We start from the raw sequence: 13,993 nt of genomic DNA on the forward strand, positions 1-13,993 counted from the left end.
AGAATGTAAAAAAAAGGCCACTAATAAAATGAACAACTTCACACTTCATCATACAGTAAGTATATGAACACATGGATACTGTATGTTGTTACTTCTACTGGAAGTATTTGGTGTAATATCGTATAGAATTCAAGCTTATTCTACTGTTACATTACTGTATGTTCAGTCAGCTAAGTGTAAGTATTAATTATTTCTATCCCCTCAACACTGTTTACAGTTTTACATGGCAACTGGGCTTGTACTGTGAAAAAAACAATGCACAATATATAATACAATTCAACACAACAACAACAACAACAACAGGTGGATATTTCTATTTCACCCGACAGAATATGACATGTGCATTCATTTTTGTATCCTGATTTTCCCACAGCCTGGACCTCCGTGAGAACATGTTTGCTTTTCTTCTCTCTCCAAGGGTCTGTTTACATGCACCCTGCTGTATCCAAGATCCAAAACCTTCATCTTCCCAGAAACGCTCACCACAAACAAAGAACTGATGCAACCCGAACTGGATATGTGTTCTCCTTCGGTTTTGTTTGCCTAAGCTTCAAGCCCATAGCCTCTCTATTAGTCCGTCTCTGTGGGTTCGTGCAGGCACGTGCACACACAGACATCAAAGGGGGCTTGAGCCCCTGCCCTTTTATCCATCTGTAAAAAGTGCCCTCTCCAGACCATGAATGCAGTTTTGACTATGGTGAAAAAAATGCAAATGCCCTCTTTCCATGCCATACCGGAAGGCAGGATTCAAGACAATTGCCTTGTCCAAACTCTCCTGAACTTAAATGCAGCATCTTATGTTGAAAGAATTGCCCTCTCTGTGTAGAAATCCATGCTGTACGCCACATCTCCAGTACTATAGTTTAGTATGGTATGAAGCACCGAAAATAGCCGACCTCCAAGCTCACAACGCGTCGCGGTGCAACGCGTTGTGAGCTTGGAGGTCTGCTATTTTCAATATTTCCAACAAAAGGCCCTTTTAGAAATGTCAGCCCCCCCCCCCCTCTCTAACATTCTCTGCACGTCCCTGGGTTGGTGTATGTTCCCACCTTCACCCTGGCATGTGGCAGCGGCAGGCGGGGTGCCGGGCGTCACAGCAGGGCGCAGCCGACCAGTCCGTGGTGTAGTCGGCCGATGACACGGACGGATCAGTGGCGATGTCCCACAGGAGCTGCTCCCTGCCCGTGGCGACCCTCCGCAGGGCTTCCTGGTACTCTGCCGTCCCGCGCTCCAAGGGCGTCTCCTCTGCCTCGTCGCGCTGGAGGTCGAATATCAGCGGTGGGTCGTGGAGCCGTGCCTTCCCCGTACCTCCACCGCAGGCCTCTGCCGCACCTATAGGTGGGAGAGAGACAGAAGAGAGACAGAATAGAGGAAGGGGAGGTCGCTCAATGAAAGGACAGACTATTGTTTTTGCTGATCACATTATATTCATGTTTCTGTATGATTGGTTTGGTTAAAGTGTTAGTTCACCTATTTTTGACATGAAGCTGTGTGAAATACTTGCCATTAAAACAGTGGTTAAAAATGTATTAATTGATTACCAGAGTCCCGTGGTCAGAGTTCTGGTCAGTTTCTAATGAATATTAAGTAGTTCCAATGGGGTGGGGGCCATTTGGCGTGGCCCAATCATTGAAAATAGATTAATCCACAAAACTAGCGTCATTTGTATTGTTGGCCTATTTCTACCATATAGAGCGAGGTTTCGTTCTGATCAGCTGACTGCACCTTGTTTTGGGGAAATATGTTGCAGCGGCGTAGTGATACTGGACACAAAAAATAGTACCATGTGACAGAGGGGTCAAAGTTGAACGAAAGTTGGTCTATTTGGTACATATAAGTCAACAATACAAATGACGCTAGTTTTGTGGATTCATCTATTTTTAATGATTGGGCCATGAGCCCCAGCCAAATTACCGGAACTACTTTATATTCATCTAAAACTGACCAGAACTCTGACCACGGGACTCTGGTAATGAATTAATACATTTGTAACCACTATTTTAATGGCAAGTATTTCACACAGCTTTATGTAAAAAATAGGTGAACTAACACTTTAAGGTTGTAATATGCAAGTCAAATGGCAAATATGTATAATTCTGTATAAGAAATAAGTCAAATTAATCTGCTAATTGATGTCATTTCACTTGATCTATTTCCGTTTGCACAAAGGGTCGGGTGGTGAGGTGTGCAGGAGGATGCTACTGCTACCTTCCTCTCTAAAAGAAGAACCCAGAGGGTGAGGGTGAGCGATCGCATGCCAAGCGAGCTCTCTTCCTCTACAGGGGTGTGTTTTCTCACCACACCTTATTCAAATGACTGGCAGGGCCAGTTTGTGGATGACTCAGTTTCCACAATGACGAGGAAGAATGCTTCTGTGCTACTCTTCTGTTCTCTATTTGCACTGTATGCTGCAAATCACTTCCCCTTCGGGGACAAATTTAAAGTTGAAGTTGAGATAGGGTTTCTTAATTAATGGAAAATGCATGGCTTCAGGCTTTTGACCTGCCTCTGGAATGACCCCAGCGCACCAAACCAAAGTGCTAATTGGACGTAACACACCTAAAGAGACTGCCTGGTCTTCTCTTGTGCAACTGTCACTCTCAGTACACAGATGTGCAGCCTACTGCTCTATAGCTACTAGGTCGTCCAATGATCTGTGGGTCGACGGTTCGAATCCCGGCTCCTCCTGTCCACATGTCGAAGTGTCTTTGGGCAAGACACTGAACCCCACATTTCCTGCAATGAGTGAAAAAAAAAAACGCTATGTTACCTGTCATGTAGAAGGCTTTATATTTCCCACTTCTGACGGCCTGTAGCTCCCCAAACGTCCCTGCAGCGCCACTGTTTGGGTGGAAGAGGAACTACGGGTGGGGACACAGGATACTTAATATTGTACATACAATTGGACATCATTTCTACAATTCAACTTTACATTCCCTGGCATAGTTTCAGGGCTCCAGAGTGCACCCAACGATCTGTCCAGTCGAGTGCAACTAAAAGGTTTCATTGGTCACGCCAGTGCACATTAGCAGACCGTAGCGAGTCTGTCTATGTATGTGTACAGTATGAGCGCACCTAAATTATAAGTTGGTGCACCTAAAGTATATGAAGAATTTAGGCACGCCAGTGCAAGTACTGAAAAGTTAGTCTGGAGCCCTGAATTTGGTCGTATCGTAATGTATAACCATGAGTTATGTACAGTTGTCTAAAGTGACTAAGTACATTTACTTTTAAGTACAATTTGTAGGTATTTGTACTTTACTTGAGTATTTCCAATTTCTATTACTTTTACTCAAGTCAATTTTGAATTCCTGACTTTTACTTGTAACAGAGTGTGTCTACATTGCAGTATTGATACTTTTGAGTAATTTTTCCATGTGTGTACAATGAAGACAGAGTGTTGTGTACCTCGTGTCCAGTCGGTGCGGAACGCAGGAGGACATTTGTGGCATCGATGCCATCATAGCGTCTATCTGAGGGAGGCTCCACCCCTGCCAGGGACAACAAGGTGGGGAAGATGTCCATACCACTGAGAGAGGAGAGGACGACAGATGTTAGAGTGTGTGTGTGTGTATGTGTGTGTGTGTGTGTGTGTGTGTGTGTGTGTGTGTGTGTGTGTGTGTGTGTGTGTGTGTGTGTGTGTGTGTGTGTGTGTGTGTGTGTGTGTGTGTGTGCGTGTCATGAAACTTGGGAGAGAATGATAGGTGGGCCATCCTAAAGTGGCGATGCACTTTTGGGTGGAAATTATCATAGATCAAGGTTACAATTTAAGTCATGGTCTGGCTGTCATCACAACAATTTGAGAACAGACGGGCAGATTTTCATGACATTTGGTGGGAATGAACAGGCTGTCCTGAAGACATAATAAATGTGTGGGTAAAACATGTCACGGTCACAATCAAGGTCAGAATTGAGAATGGCTGGGCCAATGTTCACAAAACCTGGCAGGAAGAATCAGTATAGGCTGCCCCGAAATGATGATTAAGATTCGGGTCTCAAAGGTCAAGGTCCCAAATCAAGACAGGTAGGGACAGCCAGGGCTTGTTTAATTGCTGCTCAATTGTTTGTGCGTGCGTGCTAGCGTGCCTTCGTGTGTGTGTGACTGTGTGTGCGTGTGTGTGTGTGTGTGTGGTCAAACTGCCTTGAAGTTTGACTGAAGGAAAGTGCAGGGGTCACATCCACTAAGTGCTTAACAACACTGATCTCTAACAACATACAGTATAGGCCTACTTATCTAGAACATTACCTAGTGAGCCAGGAATGAGCCTCGGTAAACAGCTCACCGAGGCAGTCAGTACAAGGTTGAATTATAGCACACAGTTTAACAATCCATCATGGTAACATTAAAATCACACAGTTGGTTTGCTGTGATATCGAGAACATTTTAAGTTACGTTAAGGACAACACACATTTTCTTTGCTTTTCGCCACACCACCTGTGAGTAACAACAACCCAATGAGAGTGCCATTCAGGGATGATCACGAGCACAATCTGAAACCGTATGCTACGGTGAGACAATCTGAAACCGTATGCTACGGTGAGACAACGTGAAACCGTATGCTACGGTGAGACAATGTGAAACCGTATGCTACGGGGAGACAATGTGAAACCGTATGCTACGGGGAGATACCTGAGCAGGGCAGAGCTGGTGGTGTTAGCAGGGATCCTCCCAGGCCAGTAGGCCACCGTGGGTACTCTGTGCCCCCCCTCCCAGGTGGTCCTCTTGGCTGAGCCCCCGCCTGACACACAGGGGATTTAACACGACCATTTATAGCGGCAGGACAGTCGAGACTCATTTAGGCCTGAACACATTATGACGCAATATTTTATGCTTTAAATATAAAAAAAATAGCAGATATACAAGCTCGCAGCGCGGCACCGAGTGCCGCGCTGCGAGCTTGTAGATCTGCTATTTTTGAAAAATCGTGAAAATTTGAATTTTGACCCGATTCTATAAGTGTCTTTTGAATCCTTCTAAGATTTCTAAACCTTTTCATGTGTGGGACCCCCAAAATGATATTTATTTGGCCACGGACCCCCATTTCAAAATATCTAGTTCCAGGGACCACCCAGAAGCAAAATTTAAGTTACAACCGTTCGCTTTGAAAATACATATATTCAAAGATTTGCACACATTTTCACGATTTTTTCAAAAATAGCAGATCTACAAGCTCGCAGCGCGGCACTCGGTGCCGCGCTGTGAGCTTGTATATCTGCTATTTTTCACTGGTTAAAGCATTCAATAATTCTAGGCCTAAATGGGTTAAATACTTGTTAATGTTTCAATGCTTTAGTAATGTGTGAGACAAATGTGTATCCCAACATGTGTGGCCATTCGGACAGATGGCAGCTTAACCCCTTAAACCCCAATGTCCATATTTTGGGGTGAACATTCTCCAAAATAGCCCATCTACAAGCTTGGTGGGCCCCACAGCGCGTGGTGAGCTTGTAGATCGCCTGTTTTCGGCAAAGAGATTTGGCGTAGAGGGGAGAAAGGAGCAGACCTAGAATAGAGCCCTGGGGACTCCAGTCAACTAATTATAAAGGATGTATTTAATTGGTCAAAGAAAATCAGGGCTAAATATCAGGACATCATTTTCTATCATGTGGGCACTGTGACCCGGAAAGCACTAACCTTTGTTAGTCTGCCATTTGCCTTTAAAGGGCCCTACACTGCCGGCATACTGGCACTTCTGCTCCCAGGGTCCATTGTCACCTAAAGACACAAACAGGTATGAATGCATTTAAGGAGTGAGACTGCTTTAACTTAAAGCCTTTAAGCTTAGCTGTCACATGCAATGCGCCACGATCTTTGGAAATCAGTTACGACAACAAAGTATACATCAGTCTTTAGAGCAGCGGTTGCCAGCATTTTCTAGATCAGGTCCAACTTGAATGTGTTTTCACCACCCACGCATCTGACGACTTAACACTGGGTTAGAATGGTGGGCTGCATGCATTTTCAGAGCATGTTTATTTGAATAATCAATCAATCAATCAATTGTGTTCCGGCTTGAATCAATGGTACCGAAGTTTTATTATCTATTGGCATCGCAATGAAAACACACCAGTCAGGCTTTAGGGTAACCATGGCAATGTAGTATCCCTGAAGAAGGGAGACGTAGTCCAAGTGGCTCACCGGTGAACCAGATGAGAGTGTTTTCTCTGTCTGTGTCATCAGAAGCTCTCTTGATGGCCCCCACCAGGCCGTCCATATCTCGCAGCCAAGCGGCATACACCTCATCCTCTCCTGGGGGGCCGGCGGACCGGAGGACATCCTGAGGGAAGGAAGGGGCCAGGGGGACGTGCATGTGGGCCAGAGCTACGTAGAGCAGGAAGGGCTGTCCTCGCTCCCTGTGGAAACACACAATGTTCCCACAAAGAAGGTTTAGAAACCAGCATGTATGTACTAACACGAGATATTAGGTTTTGATGATGGGGTACTGAATCAGAATCAGAATATCTATTGTTACATCACAGGTTTAAAGAAAAAAGTGTAAAGAAGTTTGCGCAGGCGTTCATGTTGCATTCAGGTAGTGAAAAGGTAAAGAAGAGGGTGGGGGCCAGGGGGGCATGGAAAACAAACAAAAAATCAAACAGTAAAGATTAACATGTCAGGGATAAGCAAAAACAATCTGAGATACACAGTATATACATCAGCATAATCCAGCTAGAACAGTATGTACACGAGGTTAGGCATGAGGTGCATAAGGTTAGGCACAAAGGTGGTAGCACGTTGGTAGGTCCACAAAGCAGCAGCTATACGTATATGAGATTAGACATTAAGGTGCAATAGAGAGTCAGCACATTATACATGAGATAAAGTACAAACAGAGTGTCAACGTAATACAGAACTCCGTTGCTAGACTGCTCCAGGAGTGAATTCAAATTTTGATTCATTACTTTTAAAGCCCTGCATGGACAGGCTCCCAGTTATATTTAGGATATGATGGTCCTGTATAAGCCTGTGTGAACGGTTAGATCCTCAGAGGGGCCCTCTTGGTAGTCACCCACATGGGAAAGAAAAGTAAAGTCCAAGGCCAGCCTGATGACAGGCGGTGGTCAGGCCTCGTTCAACAGTCTGATTGCAGCTGGGTGAAAGCTGTTTGGAAACATGGTGGTGGAGGGTATTGGCTAACACATCAGTCAGTCCAGCTATAGCATATGATTCAGTTTCCATAGTCGTTGAAACAGCGAGAAACCGTGTATACCCTGTGGAAGAGACCCCTCCCATCAGGACATGTGTTTCATCATAGGATAAGGGTGATCGACCTTCTATGACCCTTCCCTCTAAGGGGACAAGTGAACCCAAACCATGGCTGAGAAATGCCTCCCTCAGCATAACAACAATCAGGGCCATGAGTCTGCTCTCCCTGTGCTGTGCTCTGTGTTAAGACAAGCAGCTGATGAGTCCATGGTCTTTAGTTGGGTGGAAGCCTTTAAAAGGCCATCAGGGCAGGGCACCCATTTTGGTTTGGTGGTTTGATTCTCACCGTACAGCATTACACCTAACCACTGATAACTCGTACAACCACTCTACCTCCACGGATTTACATACAGTAGTCATTGTGTTATAATTTACATCCTTATTATTTACACTAAAGCCTGGATTAACCTGTTCCTTACCCTGTGCCCTCTTTTGCTGTGACCTTTAGCGGGCAGTCATAACAAATGTACATTATATAGGCCAATAGCCCATACAGGGAGTGAAAAACTAAACATAGGCAGAACATAGCTGAGGATATATCAATAGAAGGTTGTTCTGTGTGTTTGACCTACGAACACACAAGCACTTATGGCAAGAAACGGCTGTCATGGAAAATATACATTTGTGTGATTCTACTCGTCTCTATCTAGAGTCAAATCAAAGACTTCTAGCCATTAGAATCCGTACCTGTCCTCCCATTTGTTGTGTGCGCAGTACACGTGCACACACACATGCAAGCGAAAGCAAGAGGCATTGCTTGATCTTATTGCAGGGATACTTGAGATTGTATCAGAAACCATGGCGAAAATATTTCAAGTTGTCAAACAAGTTACTGTTGAGTCACTAATGAGTATGGGCAGTTTCTCTTGAACCCACCGCACGCACACACACACACACACACACACACACACACACACACACACACACACACACACACACACACACACACACACACACACACACACACACACACACACACACACACACACACACACACACACACACACACACACACACACACACACACACACACACACACACACACACACACACACACACACACACACACACACCTTCCCTGCCTACTGCTGAGTCAGTGAACAGCGCTCTGTCAGAGAAGAAGAGGCTTGCTTTCTTAGCATCAGGATACTGGCACAGATAGACAGGGTTGCACAACAGGCTTCTCCAATGGAATGTCCACATGCACAAACAAAACTGTGTACACATGCACACGTTCAGTGAACTAATGTGACTCTGTGGATGAGGACACATGCTCAGAGCTACCTTAGTTCACTGAAAGGCAGGGAAGACAAACATTGATATAGGCTAAGGGTTTAATAGGCCTTGTACAAAATTGATTCTATTGTACAAATGTAAAGAAGAGGACTGTTTTGTTCAATTTTCGACAGAAGCAGTTCACAACAGTCAACCCTGTGGCCTGTCCTTCATTTCAAGGAAAGTAAAACATGTTTTGCTTAATTAGATACTGAGAGGGGGGTGACCTAGCCGTGTCAATTGTTATGTCTGATTCAAACACAGGACTGTTGTGAACTTGTGATTATCTGAGTACATTCTACTTTATGTCGTTCTATAGTCTATACTGTACCTTGCACTGCGTATGATCCTTAGTGCGGTGGACGTGTATCTCTGTGTTAGCGTCCACAGGTTCAGCGGCTGTTCTATGATACTGCTGTTCTCAAACAGAGGAAGCGCCACTTTGGAATAACAGCTCTCATGTATACTCCTCTTCCCCCTAGAATGGAAAAGCAATCAAACAGTGAAAATGGTGTGTGTGTGTGTGTGTGTGTGTGTGTGTGTGTGTGTGTGTATGTGTGTCTGTGTGTGTGTGTGTGTGTGTGTGTGTGTGTGTGTGTGTGTGTGTGTGTGTGTGTGTGTGTGTGTGTGTGTGTGTGTGTGTTAGGGCATTCACAAATAGTGATTTTTAGTATTCGAATGATTCGACCTTAAAGTACGCCTCGCAACGCATGTAGATCTGCTATTTTCAGAATATTTATCTGCGGAACCGAGTCACATTAAATGTAATACCTACAATTCCAAGTGCTTGTCAGGGTGGGGGTCCCCAGTTCAAATATGTTTATTTTGGGGGTCACGGCCTAAAAAGGTTTGAGAACCCCTGGTATTAACAAATTCATCCACCAGGGGCATTGACAACTCATTCTTATGACTTCCTATCTAGCCAAGCTTTATAAACTATATATTTTTTTAAAGAGAAAAAAAAAAAAAAAAAACGTGAATATTCGACTTCGGTGAGCAACGTTGATTAGTGACTTTGATATTCGGATATTTGGTGAATGCCCTAGTGTGTGTGTGTGTGTGTGTGTGTGTGTGTGTGTGTGTGTGTGTGTGTGTGTGCGCGCACGCGCGTGTGCGAGTGTGTGTGTAGGGATATTGTGCATGTCTATTGTCTAGGCATAAGGCAGCAGTAAGTTGCAAATTGCCAGTATGTGAGTGCATGTGTATGTGTACAATCTGATCGCGTACTGGTTGTTTGTAACGGAATGGCTGCCTACCTGTAAACCTGTGGCCCAGCGTCACAAGGGGCACAGTGGGGCAGGTCATACCCAGGCACATCTGTACAGCCCATGTCGTTGCTGTAAGGAATGCCAACGTAGTAATCAAATCCTGCCCAAGAAACAAGTTCAATTTGAAATAGTCAATGCATCCATATCTCTTTCAAACATGTTTAACCAACCAGATCTACAGTAACTTTCCCACGGGAATGGTTCCTGCTGTATAAACAAAGCCCAGCCAAGGACCAAGCCCTGTCATGGGAGGAATTTCAGCCTAATTCAGGACTTACATTAAGGTTTGTCAAGCACTCTTGTCCAGAGATAGTGTGCTCAACAGGTCTTTTTCTTTGGACATACAGTCCACATACACATACACTCTTACTTGCTTAGTATGAGCATTTTCCAAGTGGGAAATGGCATGACATAGTATAAATTAATCTTCATCCTGGATTGTCAGAGCTAACATACCTGTTATTACCTCTATGTTTTCTTTATGTCTGTCTGTTCTAACAAATTACAAACATACAAGGAAGCTTCATTGACAAAACAGTTTGTCAAACTCTATCCTACCCACCCCTGTTAGTTGGACTGTAGGGTCCGTTGTGACCCAGATGCCATTTGCCTATCATGGCGGTGTAGTACCCAGCCCCCTGCAGCAGATGGGCCAGGGTAACCTCTGACAGAGGTAGGCCCGCCACAGAGCCCACCGCAAAGTTGTGGGTGACCCCGTTCCTCAGGCCATAGCGGCCCGTCAGGATGGCCGCACGAGATGGAGAACAGGTGGAGGCTGGAGAATGGAAGTCAGTCAGTCTGGGGAGAAAAACCATATAGGTTTACCTTTTGGCTGTAACAAGACATTAAACAGAATACACAATCACAATGAGGATAAGATTACAAGACTTAAGTCAAATTTGCTTTATTTTTGCTCTCCAAAAATAACGAATTGACACTTGACAATAAGTAACAAATGAATAAGACTGAAAAAATCACACCCAATGTGAAGTGAGCGGTGGTCGTGCTTGCATAACATCTTCAGACTAGGATTTAAGTCTAGGATGTACAGGCTATGCTACACACACACATTTTGCTATGGCAAAACGCTGAGGAAAAAGGCTACAGACATACGACATATGACATCACTAGACAAACATGATGCTACGCACACACATTTTACTATGGCAAAACGCTGAGGAAAAAGGCTACAGACACACGCACAGCTACGGACACACACACATTTTGCTATGGCAAAACGCTGAGGAAAAAGGCTACAGACATACGACATATGACATCACTAGACAAACATGATGCTACGCACACACATTTTACTATGGCAAAACGCTGAGGAAAAAGGCTACAGACACAGCCACTTATAGGAGCGGTTTGCACCGCTCAAAAACTTCAAGACTGAAAAATTCATAAGCAGTTATCTAGCAATGTGTCTCAAATCCCATATATACACACGTTATAGACAAAGTCTTTAGCACAAGTACTTTGAAAACATTTCTTCAGTCTTACTGAAGAGGGGGAATTGCTTTCCTACATCATTTTAAATTGGGTTAAAGTGATATCATATCTTGAACAATGCCCTCACATCATTAATGATTTGCTAATGTGCTAACATGAGCTTTGTGTAATATTGCCTATGGATCTTGCCCTTGTGGTTCACTGTATGCACGTGATAATGCAAGCCGAGCTGTGATTGGTCTTGTGGGGGGACAGATACAGATACTGAGACAGAAATGTTTTTCCCTTTTTTTGGACAATTTGTGTCACAAGGGCATCATGAAGAGGCCCAGCAAGAGTTCCCCCCCCCGAGGATATCAAAGCCCTGAACAAGAGCAAGAATAAAAAAACAAAAATAAAACGGCTTGCAATCTGTAAAAAAAAAAAGTTTTGCTCAGAACAGATCATACAGTGTAATTATTATTTTACTTGCATTATACTTTTTTTTACTGTATATCTGGGTCGCTAAATTATTCCCGCTTCACATTCTGTACACTCCCTATTGCTGTTAAGAGGTTATACCTCAACATTTTCCTGCAATATCGTTCTTTTTATATCCAGTAGTATCTTGTTATATATCGTGTTATTAGCAGTTTGCAGAGCATGTCACACCAATAGGTCACTGCTTATACTTAGACATGGTGACGTGATATGAGGGTATCACTGCCAGATTGTTATAAAAAAAAAAGAATAATCAGGTTTAGGTGTGGGGAAAAGACTTTACCTCATTCCCTGCTGAGACATCAGGTCTAGATGGGGTGTATTGTTTGCCATAGGACCAAGCTGGTTCGCTCCCAGGTCACCCCAACCTATATCGTCTGCCAGGATGACAATGAAGCTGGGCCTCTTGCTGGGTTCAGCCACCTTGGATCCATGTTGGCTCACTGTGTGGAGCATCAGCCCAAAGAGCAGGGCCCCGGATAGAAGTAACAGGGCTGCTACCTCTGCCATTTTGATCCAAGACCTACCTGTAGAGCAGGGACGTGCAGAGAATGTCAGAGAGGCAGGGGCTGAGATTTCTAAAAGGGCACTTTTGGTGAAAATATCTAAAATAGCAGACCTCCAAGCTCGTTGATGGATGCGGTGTTAAATCTTGATTGAATCCAACACACAACAGAAATGTTGATTAAGGGGCACGGTGGCGCAGTGGTTAGTGCTTCGCCTCACAGCTAGAAGGTCCTGGGTTCGATTCCCGCCGGGGGACACTGTGGGTGCTGGGGGCGTGTTCCCTCCTCCGCGTCATCAGTGCCCACACCCTAGGTGGGGTTGGCAAAAGGGCCTTTCTGTGTGGAGTTTGCATGTTCTCCCTGTGTCTCCTAGGGTAGATACCCTCACAAAAACATGCAGTAATCCTGGTCTCTATAAAGCCTCCCCTGGCCAGCCGGGGCGCCTGATGGAGGGGAATGGAACTGGTTGGAATAACGTGTTCCTTCCACGCGCTACGCTACGTCCAACCGGGGAAGCTCCCCCTGTCAGGTGATAAGAAGCGGCCTGCTCACTCCTCATGCATTGAAGGAAGCATGAGCTCAGTTCGGGGCCCTCCCCAGGTTGGCAGAGGGAGAGTAGAGCCCAGGATCACAGCTTAGGCAATTGGCACCGGGTGAAAAAATGGGTTACAAAAATCGTGGGATAAAAGATTTTAAAGCAAAAAAAAAAAATGTTCATTAAGCATTTTTATAGACAATAACAATGTACTTTGAATTTGAGCTCTCAGCATTGCCCTTTTCCATTCTCCACATAAGTAGGCCTTATTTGCGACACATTAGTGAACAAGGATGCTGGTTACAGAGTGAACAAGGATGCTGGTTACAGACTTGAAGAATGTAGGTTGTACCCTAACACTTACAGTAGGAGCTGAAGATGCAGGAGAAATCTGCATCTATTATTGATTGTGACTGTCAGGGCCAGGGTCAGGGAGGTCGTAGTCTAATCTAACGCGGACATTCTATGGCGCCGGCAGATCTCACCGGCTCCTCCGGCGTCTCGGAAAAGACGCAGCGGGGGACACAACTCCTGCTGTGGTCCGCTTTGAGTAAATGAGGAGGTGATCCGCAGTGGAAAACGAGTGATAAATCCTAGCGATTTTATAATGATAATGGATAACAAACCAGTTCACATGAACAATGCTGATGTAAAATAAGATATCTGAACGGCTACATATATTTTATATACAATTAAAATGTTGTGAGTTACAAGGGCGCTATCCCAGGCTTTTCTTTCTTGAAAAGTCTGGATCCAGAGGATAGGGAGTTGGTGACAGCGCATTGAAACACAAACATAAAATTAAACCTCACATTTTCTCATCACCCTACCCTATCCTCACACGCACTTAGTTCACATACACAACGACTAGAATACACACAGCAATCTGACACTGGGCTGGGATCTAGTCAAACATTCATCGCTCTACTACGCAAAACAACTGCACACACAGTCTCAGGACTGAGAAGAAGAGACTGATTTAGGAACAAAGTTGACGTACGCACGCACACACACACACACACACACACACACACACACACACACACACACACACACACACACACACACACACACACACACACACACACACACACACACACACACACACACACACACAGTTGAAAACATCATCTCCGTCTCTGGCCTTTTAGGCCTGGCAGACATAATAACAAAAAACTTCAAAGCAGCTGTCAGCAGTCATCTTATTATTTTTATATTTATCTGCACTTATCTGTATATTTTGACAGCAAAAGCACACATATATTTAAGT

The 13,993-nt window shown here is 44.5% G+C and overlaps 2 protein-coding genes across 2 annotated transcripts in view; one reads left to right on the plus strand and one right to left on the minus strand.

Annotated features, from left to right (window-relative positions):
* The window catches only part of LOC308302754 (WD repeat domain phosphoinositide-interacting protein 1-like), a 265,670-nt gene that overhangs the window by 26,148 nt on the left and 225,529 nt on the right, over positions 1 to 13,993 (plus strand). The window lies entirely within an intron of this gene.
* Positions 1,025 to 13,854, minus strand: arsg (arylsulfatase G). The gene is made up of 10 exons (XM_080747047.1): positions 11,966 to 13,854; positions 10,313 to 10,548; positions 9,739 to 9,850; positions 8,814 to 8,960; positions 6,140 to 6,354; positions 5,636 to 5,716; positions 4,631 to 4,739; positions 3,409 to 3,529; positions 2,771 to 2,861; positions 1,025 to 1,332 (listed from the first exon to the last, which is right to left on the minus strand). The coding sequence occupies exons 1-10, from the start codon at positions 12,190 to 12,192 to the stop codon at positions 1,052 to 1,054; spliced, it is 1,620 nt and encodes a 539-aa protein (XP_080603173.1). The 5' UTR covers positions 12,193 to 13,854; the 3' UTR covers positions 1,025 to 1,051.

Source organism: Nannobrachium achirus (genome assembly GCF_963921795.1).
Source record: "Nannobrachium achirus genome assembly, chromosome: 18".
In the NCBI taxonomy this organism is placed as follows: domain Eukaryota; kingdom Metazoa; phylum Chordata; class Actinopteri; order Myctophiformes; family Myctophidae; genus Nannobrachium; species Nannobrachium achirus.

Excerpts from the sequence above, each read along its gene's own strand:
- arsg (XM_080747047.1), bottom strand. The coding sequence starts at position 12,192 with ATGGCAGAGGTAGCAGCCCTGTTACTTCTATCCGGGGCCCTGCTCTTT. Across the intron at positions 9,851-10,312 it reads CTACAGTCCAACTAACAGGG|GATTTGATTACTACGTTGGC; the intron begins GTGGGTAGGATA and ends TTTCTTGGGCAG. Across the intron at positions 1,333-2,770 it reads TAAAGCCTTCTACATGACAG|GTGCGGCAGAGGCCTGCGGT; the intron begins GTAACATAGCGT and ends TCCCACCTATAG.